The 19,145-nt window shown below is 42.3% G+C and overlaps 1 protein-coding gene across 2 annotated transcripts; it reads left to right on the top strand.

Moving 5' to 3' along the window:
- Window positions 1-1,985: 1,985 nt before the first annotated feature.
- Window positions 1,986-18,591, top strand: npr3 (natriuretic peptide receptor 3). Of its 2 annotated transcripts, none has more exons than XM_042101326.1 (8): window positions 1,986-2,958; window positions 7,787-7,909; window positions 8,223-8,398; window positions 13,469-13,604; window positions 15,486-15,580; window positions 15,819-15,951; window positions 16,065-16,152; window positions 16,843-18,591. In XM_042101326.1, exons 1-8 carry the CDS (start codon window positions 2,289-2,291, stop codon window positions 16,952-16,954), a joined length of 1,533 nt encoding a protein of 510 aa, XP_041957260.1. In that variant the 5' UTR covers window positions 1,986-2,288; the 3' UTR covers window positions 16,955-18,591. The 2 variants fall into 2 exon arrangements, with proteins under 2 accessions (XP_041957260.1, XP_041957261.1); XM_042101327.1 differs by having other exon boundaries at window positions 16,068-16,152.
- The last annotated feature ends 554 nt before the right edge of the window (window positions 18,592-19,145 follow it).

Here is a 19,145-nt window from a genome sequence, read left to right on the forward strand (position 1 = left end):
CTTTATGCTGTTGTATTACTTGATATACTACCTCAGTATTGTCTTTTTCTATCTATAGTTTCTATCTGCATCAGATGTACAGTGTGTATAGCAACAATGTGTAATTGCCCAAATATTCCAGCAGATGTCAGTGGTATTACATCAGTGTAGATCTTCACAGGGAACACCCCTGTATGTGGATGTGTTGATATTACAGTAAAGCTGGTGGATAGAGAGGCAGGGGAAAGAGCCACACACATCTTGACAGACAGGCAGACAGACAGACAACACTGCATTAACAAGACTGTACCTGTTATTGAAGAGAAAAGAGGCACACTGCTGACTGGCATTCTCTGGTGACTGGCACTTCTGAGTTGGTGTATATGGGGCGGGGGGGGGGGGGGGGGCACTGTGTAAGTGAGCCATTTATGCACAACGCACTCCACATTGACAGATGGCTTTCACATGACAGATGGCCGCAATTAAGTCCACACTTTAATAGATTTAAACAGGACAGGAGTCATGATTAAACAAAGTAGTGTTATCAGATTAACAAACGAAAACAGCCTGGCTTGTGTTCCTGGCCTCACCAAAAAAAGAAAAATCAATCACTGCGGAAATGTCACTAACCTATGTAACTAGGCAAAAGGTAGTCTGATTTTGAACCTTAAATATATTCATTTAGTTGTAAAAACATAGTTGGATGAGTAGGCTACATATGTTTTCCTCCGTGAATCTAAATCCTTACTAAAGCTTCTCACAAGTTCCCAACTAGACTAGGTGCTGGGAAACAAGACATTCAACTATATGGTAGGGCGGCTCTAATTGCCAAAAAAACCAAATTATACCCTTTGGGCTTATTCAAACAACATTAATGCAATGGGCTAAAGATAGCAGTGACTAAAAGATCTGTTTGGATTCCACATATTTTTTTTCCACTTAATTCTCTAATAGCTGTAAGTGGCTTGAGAGTTTTTGGGGGAACCTATATGCAGATAAATTACAGTACACAAGCCACAAACCCTCGCACGCCATTAAAACATGATGCAAATGAGGGATGTTTTTTTCCTTGTCCAGAGAACCTGGGTGAGTAATTTTCAATCCACCATATTAATGGCCCATGATAAATGTCTTGCTACAGTAACAGGCTGTTTTTTTATTGGTTTAATTTCTTTCTCTGAATAAACCGAGTGATTATTAAAATGATGTTCAAGCAAATATAATTTGATGCTGAGTAGTTGTGGAAAAATACATGTTCTACCTACGGTCAATGGTCCTGAAAAGCTGTGGCCACAGGCTACTTAAATTGGAAGAGCCTTTATGTTTGTGAAGGCACTTAGGTCACAAGATCCACTAGGCGGCGCTCTCCAAACGCTTTGCAGAGATGAGTATTCTCACCTCTTTGGTCGAGACGTAATTCATACAATTTAAGATTTTACCATTGGGAATGTGCTTGCCAAATATGCAGGGAATCTATGCAAAAATTGCAGATGTATAATTAAAGCACTAGCGTAGAATGAGCTCATCTTCTCCAGTCCTCACATCAGCTGAAAATATATTAGCAATGACCACATTTAGCTGTTTCATCTCCCCATGTATAAACACTTAGCTATATTTGACTATCTCATTTTCCAAGTCACGGAATAAACCATCAAACTTGGAAGTTGGAAAGTGTCACCTCTCTCTCTCTCTCTCTCTCTCTCTCTCTCTCTCTCTCTCTCTCACACACACACACACACACACACACACACACCGACGAACATTCTGTGCAAGATTAACTGCATATGACGTGTTTAAAACGTAAATATACTCTTTAGTATTAACAACAAGCCCAGTTTATTTGGCTTACAGTATGTCCTGCAGACCTGGGTCGCCTTGTAGCGCTCAATTGAGTTTAGCACAGGGACTTGTCTCTTTAAGAAAGAGGTGGGCTGCCTGGAGATGACGCAGGCATATTAATGAAGAGGATGCTTCAAAACTCTGGGCCGTCGACAGCGTGTGTGGTAACCAGTCTACAGTTACCACAGTTAAACCAGGGGAACTATCGGAAACACTGCAGAATCAGAAGAGAAAATAGACATTTTTCTATATTTGATCCTGTGACTGCAGTGTCACTGCGAGCATTGTGTTTGATTCCTAAAGCGTAAAGAAAAAAAAGGAATTTTAGTTAGTAACGGAATCTTTAAAAAAATATATAATTCCTCCGAAGAAAGGACATTTTACCTGGAAAAAGGGGGAGATCAGGAGGCATTCAAAAACATAAGTAGTATTTTGAAAATTAATTTAGGACAGTTTTGTTAAGACACACCATGTCATGTCTTGTTTCACTCTGTGTTTCACTTTGGCTGGTTGCGCTTGCCGCCAGGACAAGTGCATCATCAGATGAAGACATCAACGTGTTGGTGGTGCTGCCTGAGAACAACTCCTATGCCTTCTCCATCTCAAGAGTTAAACCCGCCATAGAGTACGCAAAACAGGGTATTAAATCCAGAGGAGGGCAGTTCTCCCAACTCAACTTTAACACTAAGTATGTGAATTCAGAGTGCGGCAACAATGCGCTCTTCGCGTTAGTAGACGAGGCGTGCGATGCGAGGCCGGACCTGATCTTGGGTCCCGTGTGCGAGTATGCGGCCGCTGGGGTGTCTAGGGTGGCATCACATTGGAACATCCCGATGATCTCAGCAGGTGCCCTGGCCGTCGCCTTCGACAATAAAAAGCCAGAGTACATGCATCTGACTCGAATAGCCCCAAGTTACACGAAGATGTCCGAAACGTTTTCTTCTCTGTTTGAACATTTCGAATGGAAGAACGCGATGCTTATCTTTGACGATGACAAAGAGGAGAGGAACTGTTACTTTACGATGGAGGGGGTCTACAAAATTCTTTCGGCGGAGAGTTACACCATTGACTATCACCATATACACTCAAAGGAGGAGAGACTCTATGCTGATGAAATCGTCAAAGCCATACACAGCGAAGGTACAGTCGCATCTCATCCCTGATTGTAACTATAGTGCACAAGTTCTCCATGTCTAGTCATATTTGTGTGATTAGCCATTTTCTGTCCTAAACTGGATCCGTATGTTTGCAGATCCTAAAGAATATTCTTAGAGTCTACCATCATTAAGCCTACAGGTTACATCTAAATAAATAAGGTTCAAGTGACCAACAGACTAACTAAGTCAGTAGGAAATGAGCTAGGGAAAACATATCAGAATTTTGACAGACCCTTTGCATTAAACATATTTTGGGGAGGTGCTCCGAATTCCATTGCCAAGTATGGTGAGCCCTGGGCATTCACATAAACTTCAAGGCATTGTGACGCTTGTGCGTCTCATGGGCTGTATTCCACTGTCATGTGTCATCTATCCTGTTGCCACTTGGCTGCCAGAGAGGATACACAGCACTCACCCACCGCAGCCTAGCACTGGGCTACCACTGTTAGTCTTGGAACGGTTCAGGTGATGAGAGATTTGCCTGCTGTCCGAACAGAACACTGTCTTTCCAATTTCCAGGAGCATCATGTCCATTCCCAGTCTTGTCAGACAGAATGTAGTCAAGCTTCCCTTTTCTGTTAATCTTTAGTGTTCTAGATCAGATGCACACACACACACACACACACACACACACACACACACACACACACACACACACACACACACACTTTACCGACGCACTCACAGACACACACACACACATACACTCAAAAGTGCATGCTCACACACAGATAGACAGACTTGCACAAGCACACATAGATAAATGAAGGGCTCCCTTGAATAAGGGTTTTTACCTCTGATCAGTATGAATGTGAAAATTAATTGCTTGGTTTAAGCAAGGGCATAAATGAGAGCAACTTTACAAAAGAGGCCTGAAGTAGTGTGCCTAACGCTGCTTCATCATGCGTCTCATGCCACCTGAGGAACAAGGTGAACAGCCATCAGTTGGCAAACAGGGATGCTGTGCTGAAAAAATGAGTCATCTCTCAGTGAATGTATGTGTCTTTTCTCAGTCATTCTGTTTCTTAGGAGATTCACTCAGCCCCACTTCAGACTGAGTGAATGGGGTGTGACACTCTGGTGGAGGTCTCCTTTGTGGCGCATAGTTTGCTGTCTGAATATGGGGCAGTTGAGGTTAAACAAATGCAGCTGCATTCGCAACGGCATGTGACGTCATGCTGCAAAACATTAGGTTCAACCCAGGGGCCTCCGATACTTAGCCCACATGTCTTTTAACCACGCTAGACAGGTGAGGCCAAAACGACATGGCAGTCTACACATGCCCTCGTAGCTCTGGCAGAAGACACAAAAGAGTGAGGAAAGTTTGATGATACCCGCCCCGGGAGCTTGCGAGGCCGTCAAAAAGGCCGCGCGGCGGCGGCGAGGGGTTCATGCACGGTTCAGTCGGCAGATTTGATTGGAACATTTTTTCCTCGTGACCTCAGGCAGGGAAAATACTCATCATCCTTAGGGACTGAGGCTCTCACACTCTCTCCTACTCGGAGGGTGGTAGGCTGTTGTGACAAATGATTGGCCGGTTGGCGTCGTTCCTGTGACAATAATAGTTACAGTGTCTATTAGCATATGTTACAGACATAGCTGGTGTATACATTTGCATACATTATTATTGGTTAATGGTGCAGGTAGTACCGTGAACCAGGTGGTTGGGCCTTAGAATTAGTATTCCACACATGTCAGGTACTCCATTGTAGTGCCTGCAGAGCTGTGGGTGGTTGCAGGGTGCCAGAGTTGGGGAAACTACTTTAGAAATGCAGATCTGGAGAAACGTATGAGTCAGGTGTGGAGATTTTTTTAATTGTCAATAATATAAGATGGACAAGCATCTAATTTGTGTGTTCATTAAGCATGTAGTAGTACACAAAAAAAACTGAAAAAGATGGATGTTTTCGATGTGATCCAAGTGTAACCCTCCCACCCCTCTCCCCAACACACACAATCACACACACACAAACACACTTGTATCAGCATCAATATAGGATGTGAGACTGGAGAATGGAATCCCTGAAATCTCCCTTTCTTCCACACACTGTCAGAAGTTATAGTATTTCTTCACCGGAGGTGTCATAGATGGATCAGGACAGATTAGTTTGTGAAGGTGCTTTGGAAAACAAAATATGAGCTGTCTTTCAAACTAGACAATTGATTTTGAAATCGTAAAATCTCAATTGATGGCATTCATCACAGTGTTGTCTGAGTTTTATATCTCTGGAAGGGAGCTTCAGCTCTGCATTGACAAGTAGTCCTCTCTAGCCTGCAGCCGTCCTTATTAAGGATCCTCGGGAACCAGGTGGAGGTACGTCACTGGGATCTGGTCCAGCATCGGTGACGCCTGACTGGATTCATAAGCGGCTGCAGTGTCTGTTATTATCTGAGACTTTGTGTGTCTGTTTTATGAAGTCTTCAGTGCCTTACACAGGCTGTGCCAAAGCACAGAAAGTGGTGATGAATCGTTATGGAATGGGAGTGTGGATGAGTGCGAACGACCTGGTCAAACACGCACAAAGGTGTAGTCAAGCTGAGTTAAACACAATGTGTTTGTGTGTGTCTATCAACATTGTCTTTATATTTGAGCCTATTCTTAACACCTGACACCACCAATAACACATGACAGCTTTCCTTCGTATCACTGTGTTTTCAATGCTGGCAGAGCTTCTTGAGAATTTCTTGTACACATTTTGGAAAATATATTTTCAGAGTCGAAACAAGCCTTAATGACATGGTGTTGAAATAGCCAGGGGATTAGATTACTTTGTGCATGAATATGAATATGCCACATGGAAATGCATGTCTCTCTGACACGTCAACAACGAATCTGTCTCCCCGTCCCCCATGCTTTCTGTGCTTCTGTAAATATTTGTGTAAGCAGTGAATATGAGAGGGAACTCTTAGACTTTGGGAAATATCAGTGACCTTAGAGTAAGTGGAAAGGACTTAAAGGTGTAATCAGAAGTTCTAATCCCATACATTTTTTTTTGATCAAATTTACGAATTTTCTCATAATAGTCATCTAATTGTCTGTTAAATGTTTGCTACAAAAGAAAAAGTCTCTGGTTCTCATATAAAGCCCTGGTCCTGTAAATGTAAACAAGCACAGTGGCTCGGACCGAGCCGTAAGCTATCCCAGCCAATCAATGAGATGCCTCAGTACCTTGGAAGGGAGGGGTGCAATTTGATTGGCTGTTGAGCTCAAATATTAACAACTGTAATAGACTTTAAAATGGTGAAAGCCTTAGGGGACTCCTGTGTATCCCAAAACAGGACTGCAGGGGACTGAGAGCTTCTCAGTGTAGGCTTATGTGATTCAAACAAGGTGCAGCTTTTTTCTACACATTTTCTTCTACAATCTAACTTAAAATAGCAATAACTGCAATATCTAGAGTGGGTACATTTCATACATGCAATATATATACTCATAGTAATGTATGTAATAATAAATGCATAGGTTACATTTGTACAGTTGTGTTATTTGCACACTAAAAGCACACACACAGCATTTTTCATAATGACCCCCAAGGCATATAAAATGCATGGCAACCAATACTGAAGTCTGCCGTGTGTCTCCCTAGCCCCCACCACCCCCCCCCCCCCCCCCCCCCCCCCCACACATGCATACCATAGTTCATCTGTAACTAGCGTCAGTGGGAAAATCCAGATTTTTGAAATATTGCTGGCTGGAGCGTTGCCCCGTGGAGTCGCTGGAGACCCGACACAGGGCCGGCAGTGTGCTGTGAGCTCTGCAATTAGAGGGTGGCACAGGGCCGCAGCACTGAGCGCAGGTTTGTCCCAGTCAGGTGAGGGTATTTCAGGAGGCTCACGCTACAGTGACAGAGTTGTGGGGAATGTTCCAGCAGGCCCCCTGAATCTTCCCTATTTATGGGACGGCGCACTATTTCAAAATGTGTGTTTGTTTGCTTGTTTGTTTGTTTATGTATTTTTAACCCGTGCTCCATGGGAAAATATTTCACACTCTCAGACTGTCATTAGTCTGAGGTGTGTGTGTGTGTGTGTGCGCGTGGGTGTGCATGTGTGCGTGCGTGTGTGCGTGTGTGTGTGTGTGTGCGTGTGTGTGTGTGTGTGTGTGCATGCGTGTGCGTGTGTGTGTGTGTGTGTGTGTGTGTGTGTGTGTGTGTGTGTGTGTGTGTGTGTGTGTGCGTGTATGTGAAATGTTGGTATTTTACCTAAATCTGCTGTACACTTACATAATTGGGGCAGCTTACATTTCAGTCTCTGAATGTCTTCATACACCACTGGCCCATTATAGACCAGCCTTCTGTATGAGGCCAAGTCATTTACAAGCATGTTTATTCAGCCATCTTTCCAGTGCATCCTCACTATCAGGACAAGAAGGCTATACGTAAGCAACAAAATCCCCATTAAGGACGACTTGAAGTACAAACAAGCCGAATGTGCATATTTCATCATTGCTGTAAAAGGTTTAAGAGTACAGGCTGCTTTTATGTAGCCCCATCCACAGTGAATTGTAAACATAATCAGCAAAGCACATATGAGCTATTCATTCTCATAAATTAGACTATAAAAGGGAAATGCTCTTAATCTTAAACTGCAAACAAATTTTTGGGTTGAAAGTAGTGTGGTGATATCATCAGGCAGTGTATCATAAAATTCTGTACACACGATGCACTGAAGATTATGCCAGATAAGATCAGATAAACATCAACATGAGCCGATTTCCATGTGATATGCTGAATTAGGTCGACTGATGTCATTTATTTCATTAACTTTGCTAGATGGATATAAAGTGACCATTTTTTCTCTCTCTCCCCTTCCAGTTGTCGTGATTTGTGCAAATGGTGACATTGTGCGGGAAATCATGTTAGCAGCCCACCGACGGAGACTGACCAATGGCAGTTACATTTTCTTCAACATTGACCTCTTCAACTCAACTGCATATGGTAGCACTACTTCTATAGACTAAGCAGTTCTTAGTTTTTTGTCATTTGTAATTTTGTAATCAGCCAAAGTACCCCTGCAACACCATCTACACCAAATGTATTGAATATTAATACTCTTACATGTTTATATTTTAAAGTGTGAGGGTTTATATATCTTAGATAGATGTATCAACAGCTGGTCTAACATTCATGTTTAGTGCAAATATTAATTTATATCATTTGATCTTTATTTTATTTGAGGGTGTATATTCACATTTTTGCTTAATGCCGCTTCATCTGATGCTTTGTAAAAATCCAAGCCCTTGTCTTACAGGAAATGGCTCGTGGAGGAGAGGCGACAAATATGACAATGAAGCCCGGGCAGCTTACAGAGTCCTGAACACAGTCACTTTGCTGAGGACTGTCAAGCCCGAATTTGAGAACTTCACCATTGAGCTGAAGAAGTCGGTCCAAAAGCAAGGGATTCACGACTGTAAAGACTGCGATAATGTAAGTAAATTTTTGTCTCATATCTTCACCATCAGTGCTATTTGGGTCTCAGATATCAGTTTGTGTCTTAATTCTACTTTCCACAACTCAAAGCCTGTAAGAAACTGGTCAGTACATGCAAAAATGGATATTACAGGATGCGATAAGAATTTACTCATGGTATGCTCAAGTAATCAGCTTTGGTAGGCCAGCAGCCATCATAGTCACACAATAACTACCATCAAATCCTCTTTGTAAACAAAATGTGCTGAACTGATGCACAATTTTTCATAAAACTATCCTCAAACCTTGAGAAAGTATGTACTGTATATGCTGTCCCTGTCTTTTAAGCACAGAGGCAATGATGAGAACATCTTGAGAGTGACACATCGGTGGGAGTTTTCAGTGGGCACTGTTCGGTCAATGGCAGCTAATCGATTAGCCTCAGACACGGCCTAATTTAGACGCCGAGCCCAAGACCAGCATCCGTTGTGCACTGTGCCTCTGAATAGAGCGACCTGGGATTCTGCCTGGCCTCCGAGTGTTGGGTGTGTGTATATGTGTAGGGGGTTGGGGAGCATTTCGGGAGCCGTTGGGCGAGTCTTTTGAGTTCCCCACACGTCAGCGGGCACTGAAAAGCCATCATGGCTCTCTGAAGGCAGACGGCAGGAGCTGTCATGTCGACACAAACAGCCGTTGATGGATGGACCGGTTCCTAGGTTAATGGGCCCAGCAGGGGACCTGCCACTTTTCCGGCTGGTGCACTGCGGCCTTCGGCCTGGGCTACAAAGGACACAAGGTGGCTCTCGGCTGGGAGCCCGAATTATATAGGGAGGTGTCGCTAAGGACTGACGTCCACAGAGAAGCGACAGCGACCGAAAACAAAGAGTATTCTGATTCTGAAATATGAATGTCGAGCTTTCAGCGTGGATCAGTACAATTATTTTATTGTGTAGACTGGCTTTTTTTTTTACGAGCAAGAAAACATCAACACAGCGCTGAGCTCTTGTTTGATTTTGTCAAGTCACAAATACTCCCCAGCTAATGCTTTATGCTTGACAAGTCCAATTTGGCCCAGTTTGCCTTGTTGATGCATACTAAATTAATGACTATTTGGTATGAAGAATGACCGCCTTATTCGCAAAAGAAGGTGATACATTTTTCTCCCTTCTGACTGACTGCATGGAATGCATCAGAGCCTCGCACAGCCCCTGCCAGAGAATGTCAAGCCACCAATTTGCAGTCGACTCCTTACATATGTAAATCTGCCCAGAAACATAACAGCTCCTAAACATCACAAAAAGGCCTTATTGTCAACATGCCCACAGCTCGCATAACTGACTGATAGTCAAAGGATATTTTTCTTTATCTCTTTGTTCAGGAGCAGGCTGGTCTAATTGTATTGGATCCAGCTTTATCCTGTGTATATTTTTAATTAATTTCTAATTTAAAGTGTTAATTTAGACTGAGATTTTTAGATAGATGTGGCCAGGAGAAACAGACCCGATATGTTGAAACTTTCGTATTGGCTTTCGTCAGACTAATCTTGAAGGTAAACACGTTATTGAAAATATTTGTGAATATTATCATAACTGGCCTGAGACACATCATGATTTATTTTAATATCAACAATAGATGATTGGATGAATATATTGATTTCATATTTGAATCGATTAGAATTTGTTGAAGAGTATCATAGAATAAAGGACTAAATGTGACCAGAACCTGAGACAACACAAAACAATCAGTATTTAAAACACTTTGGAATGAAGATGTTTTGAACATAAATTGCGAAGACTTTATCTCCAATCTCTGCCAAAGCTTCAACAAAAAAGCATGCCAGTACCGTGGGGTTTTGATGCTGATAAGTGAGCATGACGTCCACCTTCTCTTGGATGCACAGCAAACCCCAAATTTACTTCTACTTGCAAGCTCAGGCGTACCGTATGCTTGTAACCCAAGCAGTTTTTTTTTAAATCACATACCCTCATGTTTAAAAGAGAAATCAAAACAAGAAATTACTTGTAACCATTGGAGTCAGATGGACCCTAACAATTACGAGGAGAATTTCAGTATCCAAAATATTTAAATGCAATGACAACCAGCAGGTGGGTGTGTTGGATTAGGGCTTTGTCATCAGATATTTGTAATGCATTTTAAATGTCAGCTGAAACTGCAGCGATCACTTCAAGCATGACGTGGCCCCGATTTATAAGGTATCGTGTAGAGCATTACCCAAGGCAAAACAAAAGTTTCAGCCACGCAACTGAGTTGCTCAGTGATGACTTTTGTTTTTATGTTGCTCCAAAAAATGGAAGAAAAAAAAGTTAAAACAAATGATCTCATGGTCGTGCAGGGACTGAAAGTTGTGCAAGGGGTATAGGAACGAACAGCCTTGTACACGTCGTCCCAGAAGTCCTCAGTGTGTGCTTGGGTGCCCTGCTGCAGTGTGTGTGTGTGTGTGTGTGTGTGTGTGTATGTGTGTGTGTGTGTGTGTGTGTGTGTGTGTGTGTGTGTGTGTGTGTGTGTGTGTGTGAGTTACACTTTGGAGAAGCCATTTACTTTGATTTCTGCTGCTCAAGCAATATCTCTCTTATGCTGCGTGCGTCATCAAAGTTAGTCAAGTAGCAGCTTGACAATGGCCTCCAGGTTGCCTTAAGCTCCGGTAATTGCACTTATTAACACAAGGCTTGTCATTTCAGACACCCTTGGCCTTGGAATCAATTCAATGAGAGGATTTGCTCTCTCCATGTATGCATAGACCCCACTTTTTTTTACATTAGCGCTAGTTAGATCCATTTTTGTGGCCAACTTGACATGGCATTCTACATGAAAAATACCGGGTGGTATTACAGTTGAGATTGAAGGTAATAAAAGTAGATGTTGTTTTGTTGATGTAGCATAAGTATAATAAAGTTTAATAAAAGTTTATGTTGAAGACATAAGAAATGTTGAGCAAGGACCTGGAATGACACTTTAAAAGCCACTGACGTCAAACTTTAAATCAAACAAAAGTTTCAAACAAAGCCCCACCTTTACCCTATTGGAATGTCTAATCAAACTCATTCGTAAATCACAAATGTAAGGCCAAATAAAAAAAGAAACAATGTTAGACTTTGGAGATCAACACTTCATCATCAGCCTCTCCAAGATAGCAGATATGTCCAAGGCCACCCATGTCTTGTCTTCTCTTGTGTGGAGAGATCATTATCGCTCTGAGTGCTGCTGGAAACGGCCTGCCTGCAAACGAGCAGGGAGGAGCTCAGCGGATCTGCAGCGTCTCCCCCCAGACGCTCTCACACCGTCCGTGACTGATGCGCTTAGGCCAGACAACAATGGCTGCAGTGCGTACCGTGTCATTACCCAATGTCCGTTCCAGTCCATTCACTTTAAGGTGACGGGGGGAGGAAAAAAGGGACACGGTCACAACTATCAGAACGCATCCACATGAGCCTCACCAGATCACAATCTCTGGCAGTTTGCCTCCAGAATTGGCTAAGGTTTGTTGGCAGCTGTGAATGCCCATTGAATTATTTTACTGACCCACCTTTTCCCTTAAAAGACTGGTCTCTCCTCTCCACACTCCACTCCACCTCCTTCTTAATGTCCTGCTCACTATCTGCATTCAACCCAATAAGGGACTGAATTTGGGACCATAGCAGATGCAGTGGTGTAGATGTAATTGTTTCAGACTTCACTACTTAAGTTGAAATAGTTCAGTATCCTACTTACTTAAAAAAAAGATGCCCACCTAACCCCCGCCAAGGTTGTAACTAGGAGGACGGCAAAACTGAGGTAACCGAGGGGGTGCGTAAATTCTCCGTTCTCATCCGAGCTCTTGTTCCAGAGCTTACATCACCCTTTAATTCCACATCCCTTTGTCATGACACATGGAGGAGAAGCACCCTGTGTGGTCCTTGCGGTTGGATTCTCCTGTCTGACACTTCAGCTACCAGTGTCGAGCTGTTTGAACATGACGCATCTCCCCGTAATCTATATCACCCCACCTTTGGCCCCAAGGATTCCCTTCCCAGCTCTTGAGCTGTAACAAGAATAAAAGTTATTTCCTTTCTGTGTTGGCAAGGATTGTGTCTTCCATGAATAGAAAAAAAAGGTGGGGGGGGGCGTCTGGGAGAATTTGTAACCTTGACTGCATCCATTCTCCTGCAGACACATTAATGTCCCCAAGAATTCACTGGAGCCAATCTGTAATGGCCCCAGCCAGGCTTTTACATGGAGTTCTCATGTGAAATTAGCTTTGCAGGTTATCATGTGACGTGTATTGTTAGCAGTGTCAGAATCAATCTCGCACTTTGTGGCTGAGGGCACAGTGTATACCACCTACCTGTAACTTTCCTATTATGTCCTTGAAATGACCCAGAGATGGATTGTAGTTAGTGCTTGTAAACCTTGCACAGTCTGCTCCAGTAGACCAAAAACGTCCAGTGGTATTGGTGTTGGCCCTGTTGGTCTTTGGGGTTAAATTTTTCCGTTTTAAAAATGCGCTACATAGTTGGAAGGAGGAATGTTCACTCCGGTAGATTGTGTTGCCAAATTGCAAACGGTCTCTCCATAAGAAAACACCGCTGGGTTTGTATTATTATTGCAGTACCCGGTGATTTCTGTGCAGTTCATACCACCAAAAAAATGTATATAAACAGTCATATTACTATATCAGCTTTTCCTGCTGTTCTATTCCTAATAGGCTGTAGAAGGTAACTGTAAATATACAGAGATCTCGCCCATCCAGTTATTGAAACCCCTAAGAAGCACTCCCACAAAGCACTGGGTTTTACAATTATTTTGCTTGGGCAGTGCATGACGGACACTCTAAGACAGGAATGGTCCATTAATTCCTATCACAACATTACTATCTATTAGTGTTAGCTCTTCTGTGTCCAGGCCCGTAGGCGCGTATGGGTTTTTTTTTGTTTCTCTTGTTGACTATTGCCCCCCACACACACACACACACACACACACACACACACACTGACAAATCATATTATCCAAATACACAACAATGCAAAGATGGGGACTGCCAGGACGTGACGACAGTGAGTGGCTGTAATTTGTCCTTTGACCCTTGCGCAGGTCAATATGTTCATGGAGGGCTTCCATGATGCTCTGCTGCTTTATGCCATTGCACTGCACGAGGCCAAGAAGAGTGGCTACAGCAAGAAAGATGGTGGCCAGATCACACACCACATGTGGAACAGAACATTTGAAGGTAAGGACATTGTCCCAGATCTTGAAGCATAGCCATCACCTTTGGTAATATTCAATATAACTAACTAGCACTGGGAGAGTGCAAACCTCCACCAATATGGTCAGTATGCTCTGTCTTGCAATGATATGCCCCTTGATGGTGATCCACTGAACCTAAATTCTGTGGATTCTTGCACCCTCCACACCCTCCACCAAGTTTCATGGAGATAGATGCATTTTTTTGCGTAATCTTAGTGACAGACATGTATTAAACAATATATAAGGCGCTATATAAAACCAATTCATTATTATTATTATTATTATTATTATTATTATAAAACCAACAAACCATCAAAAAACACCAAAACATACCTTTGCTGAGATAGTAAGGTCGAGTTTATCTGCTGTGGCTGCTGGAAAGTAAGCTTAGGACTCGTGATTGGACATGGAAACTGTGTCTATATAATAACTGTGAGATTTCAGAAGCAGATCTAGCTCACATGCTCAGGGCCTTTTGTCTCAGCTCTCTTCGAGTGTGACACCAGGAGATTTAAGCTTTTGTTGTCCACTTCTTTCAGTCTCCCACCAGGATTTGTCTTTTAGATTTTTCTGTTTAAAAAAAAATTAACTATGAGACAATTGTGTATATAAATTATAATCAGGTATCATAAACTTCAAAAGTTTTTTTGAAGACTTTTAAACTCACACACACACATACATACACACACGCACACACACACACACACACACACACACACACACACACACACACACAGACACACACACACACACACACACACACACAAAACACTGTACTTACTGGCAAAAGAGTTTGGAAAATCCTTTTTGGGCAGGACAGTAAAGAACCAGGCCTTTGTCTCTGGGAGGAATCTGCTTTCCTAGTGACTTTTCTGCGACAGACAGACTTGACTGTGGACCCCGCAGCAGCAGCCGTACACCGCACGCTACGAGTCTCGCCTCCTCTCTCCACATGTCTAATCGTATTTGTGTCTACTGAAGAAGTGGATCGTTTTACACTCGGTCAAAGTCTGCTGGAATATGATCTAAAGGCAGGGCTGACAAATTTGGCCCTGGGTCTAGCATCTCCGAGGTTTCTCTGAAGAACATCTGGCCAATTCATCTCATTATTTGGACCAATATTGTCGGCGAACTCCAGTCCTGGAATTCTTAAGGCCCTTTTGAATAACTGGGAGAGTAAACTGAGAACACCTTTCACTATCACAATTAATTACTCATGTCTTCAGGACGAGTCGTATTTCACTTGGTTGCCTAATGTTCTGAGTGGTGATACGTCCACTGTGGATTGCCTTTTAAATCCACATTCAATCACAATGAAGCAACATTTGAAAATGCTTATTACTTGACTGTGTTTTCACCCCTTCGATGTTTCCTTTTGCTGTCAAATGTGAGTTATAAAGCCCTTTATCTTCTAACAAGTTCTAACAAGCCTCCTTTTCCCCCATAATCATTTAGAGTAGCACACCCTGAGTGTATTTTGACTGTATCATTTTTTAACTTCATTCATTAAACTTCTGTTAGAAAATAGATGTTCTCTGCAAGTCTGCTGGAAAGAGTCGCAGGCCATACTGCCAGAACTAAACATGAAATAACAATGTTTTGTTCTGCTGGAATAGTCAGGAACAGGGTCATGTTTTCTCGTTAAAAGAAATAATATTTTAAAAATGTCAAGAATTCAGGAACACAGACGGAGGGATGAAATTACAGTTTCAGGAGACGAAGCCAACACAAACGGCGGGAGGCGGATGAGATTTCCTGTTGTATTGGCTGTCCGGAATTTGTCGACTCTTGTTCGTGTTTTTCTTGGAATGTCCAGGTCTTGTAGCTAATTAATTTTCTCTCCCTGCACATTCCTTTTGCACAGGCATTACTGGCCAGGTGTCTATAGACTTCAATGGTGACAGAGAAGGAGATTTCTCAGTCATGTCAATGACTGATTATGAAGCAGGAACCTATGAGGTAAGAATGCCGGGAAGAAACATATACACCCGTCTCTTCAAAGTGACCACATTTACTTTTCAGCACCCTACCCACTCTTTTGACCCTCCAAATGTATGCATGTCTTTTCTTGAAATATTGAAATATAGAAATATGACTATAACCTTTGTTTTGGTCATGATTCAATTTTACTCAGGAAGGTGAAGATGGACTTTATGCCATGCTAACCTTTCACTCTGCTTGCTTGTCCCTCAACCAGACCGTGTTGAACTACTATGGGATCGACAGAAGCTTCCATCCACTACTGCCCGCCAGTGACAAGTTCCACTTGCATGAAAAGCACCGGACTGTTACCACCCAGACAGACACCGTTCATGCCGACATGTCATCATGTAAATTATCTCTGCTACTTACATTTATGCCTGACAATGGCCACCATCCTATTCCAAGAATTACAAAGCCGGTTCATTTTTCCTTACTAATAGCTTTCATTTTCTCTCCTAAGCAGGTGGACTAGGGGTATCGGCAGTAACTGGTATCATAGTCGGCGCACTTCTTGGCACAGCCTTACTGATGGCATTCTATTTCTTCAGGTGAGATGAAAACCAGGAAATCTCCCCTATTTTTCCACTTTACTGTTGTGTGAATAGACTAAATGTTGGTTTCCATTTCATAGCCAAGAGATTCTAGACGCCACTGTCATTTTGATGTTGCAAGATACTCTGCCAACATAGTATTTTGCTGGTTGTAGATTACAGTTGCAAAGGATTGTGCAGTTGCAAAGGAGTCCAATTGAGGCCATGTCCACACATAGCCGGGTTTTTTTTTTCTCCTTCGTATTGCAAAATAGATCCATCCACACGGATAAGCAAAAACAGCTGTTGAAAGTAGTCAAGAATACGTCAATCAAACAGATGCCAATATTGGCCAATCGGAAACATTTTAAAGAAATGTCAGAATCCAAAAACTCAGTTTTTCCCTGTCCACACGCAAACAGTGAAACAGTTTGGGTGAGTTTTCGAATTTTAAAAAATATCCATTTTCAGTGACAGTGTTTTTTAAAAAAAAATCCTCGGACATATGGACATGGCCTGAGTGTGACTGTCGGCTTTTCTAACAGGTGGTCCCACTGCGTAAATGTTTAGAAGAAATCGGATTAAACTAGGGTTTTCAAGCAAATAGCAGAATTGAGTTACGGTCACGCAAACAAAGGGAGATTTTCATGTATATATCCAGTGACGGCTGTATCTCAAACAATCTGGGCGCTGTTTGTTGTCCCACAGGAAGAATTACAGGATAACCATCGAGCGACGGACGCAACGTGAGGAGTGCAATGCTGGAAAGCACCGGCAGCTTCGAGAGGATTCCATCAGGTCAAACTTCTCTACGGCGTAGAGCGACATCTCACTCACCCCCCTCCTCCAAATCCTTTCACCTCCACTACCCAAACCCCCCCCCCCCAAGCACTCCCATCACCTTGCCTCCCATTGCCACAGCGCCCATCTCTGACTCCAGGAAAGTGTGTCTTAGAACGTGACCAAAGACTCAGTGAGAAAGCTGTCAAAAGGAGTCATGCTATTTAAAGACATGCTTCAAATGTTGTTGATATTATCTCATGTTTCTTTTCTTGAGTGCATGCGTGTGTTTGTGACAGAGAGAATGAGTGTGTGTAAGTGGTGTTTTTTTGTTTGTTTTGTTTTTACTTTCGTAAACTCAGGAAAGTTGTCTTAATCAAAGAGTGCCATTTGAAAGGTATCTCATCTCTATTGAAAAAGAAAAAAAAATAGTGGAGACATCACCACCCCTGCTAGATTGTTCTGAATCTCAGGAGTACCTGTTTTCGCTTCAGTTGTGTATTAATCTGGTGCACTAACACAGCAGATTGATTTGTATCCACACTGATCACATCTCTCCAAGTGTTTTTGCTTCATATAGGCAGTGGCCATGATGGGACTGTTCATTACATGGAGAAAGGTGTGCCAGACATTCTAACTGAAAGCAAACATTTGCTCTTGCAAATTTTGCAAAGAATGAAGTTCCATACATCTAGATATTCCACTACAAGAAATATACCTGTAATTAAGCTTATTATAAACAGTGCGCAGAACTCCTATTTTGTATTGTTGGTAAAAATATTATGTACCAAAGTGAAATATGAGATCCAGTCACGAAGAAGTACAAATCAAGATGCAAGGTTTATTAGGCTGTATACAGGAGAGAGGCACACCTGTAGCACAGCGTACTCCAGAATATGCGTCTCTGACTTGACACAGAATCATCCAGGGTTTAAGTACCCGACAGTAAGAAATAGATAATCACACAGTGACTGTGGCAACGCCAGGAGACATTCAGTCTACCTTAATCAATGACGAAAATGACTGTTGACGCAGAATAGACAACAGCAAGTGATATCCACTCTGGCGCCTTACATTATCATGTTTAAAATAACAGTACAGATATCACACAGGGTCATGATGCATACGTAGAATCATACTTTTAGTGTCAGTATTTCATGTTGTGAGCCATGTGACAGTGACCAATGGCACAACAATGGCACAAACTATGGTCTTATTGAAGCACCGCCATTACTTCAACACAGTATATAGAAAGGAAACCCATGAGTGAGAAGACTTCGCTTACAACTGGTTTCAATTATTGTGGCTGTCTTTCGATGAAAACCAGAAATTTACAGGCAGTTTTTCAGAAGCCTGTTCTAAAATTCGCCCCATGTCTTGCCCTGATTAAATCAACAGAAAAAAGGGGATTTCACAATAGCAATCAGCTCCAAGGATCTGAGGTCTCTTTGGGTCAGAGCCGTAACGCTTTGAGTAATGGACACTCATATCACTGTCAGGACGGACCTTGATTGTCTCTTTGTGCAAAAGCAGTGGGAGTTTCAAGCACACTCGTCACATTATTTATGTGAGGCTTCTGTGTTTTCTGTGGATCCGAATATTTCCTAGAGCTTGTCAGCATGTAAGGTCTCTGTACATATTGCTGCAATCCAGATCAGTTTGAGTGTGACCAATTTCTATCACTAAAAAAAGTGAATGGTTACATTATAAACAGTGCTAAGGTTATCCACAGAGCAATGCATATTCTAGCACTGTATATGAAGGCAGTTGTCTGGATTATGTAAAGAAACACAAAGCCAAACTGTATACTGTATTTGTTTAGGAATTGTTCTGGAAAGATACATAAAAACCCAGGGCAGTGTTTTAAAAGAGTAGGGTGATAATAGACTATCATTGGTTGAAGTTGGTTATAGGCCGCTTTCTCTACTGACATCTGGCAGTCTTGTTAGTCAGTTGTTCATCGTTATGCATCAGTAGTGAAATGAGTCGGCAACTTCAAGTCAAGGCAGACCAGACCAGGGGAACCATAGGAAATAACATCGTACATACATGTACATTTGAAGATTGCAACGCACAGTACTCTCCGTTTGCTATGAGGCTAATCAAGTAATAAACATAAATGTTTAAACATGATGATTAGGTAGTGTGCTATGATCCCCACTGCTTTTTCTGTCATCACTGGATTGAAGAACACAAGGAGACAATGTAAAATGTAGCATGGCGTATTTTAC

Source organism: Alosa sapidissima, chromosome 8 (assembly GCF_018492685.1).
Source record: "Alosa sapidissima isolate fAloSap1 chromosome 8, fAloSap1.pri, whole genome shotgun sequence".
NCBI classification, from domain to species: domain Eukaryota; kingdom Metazoa; phylum Chordata; class Actinopteri; order Clupeiformes; family Clupeidae; genus Alosa; species Alosa sapidissima.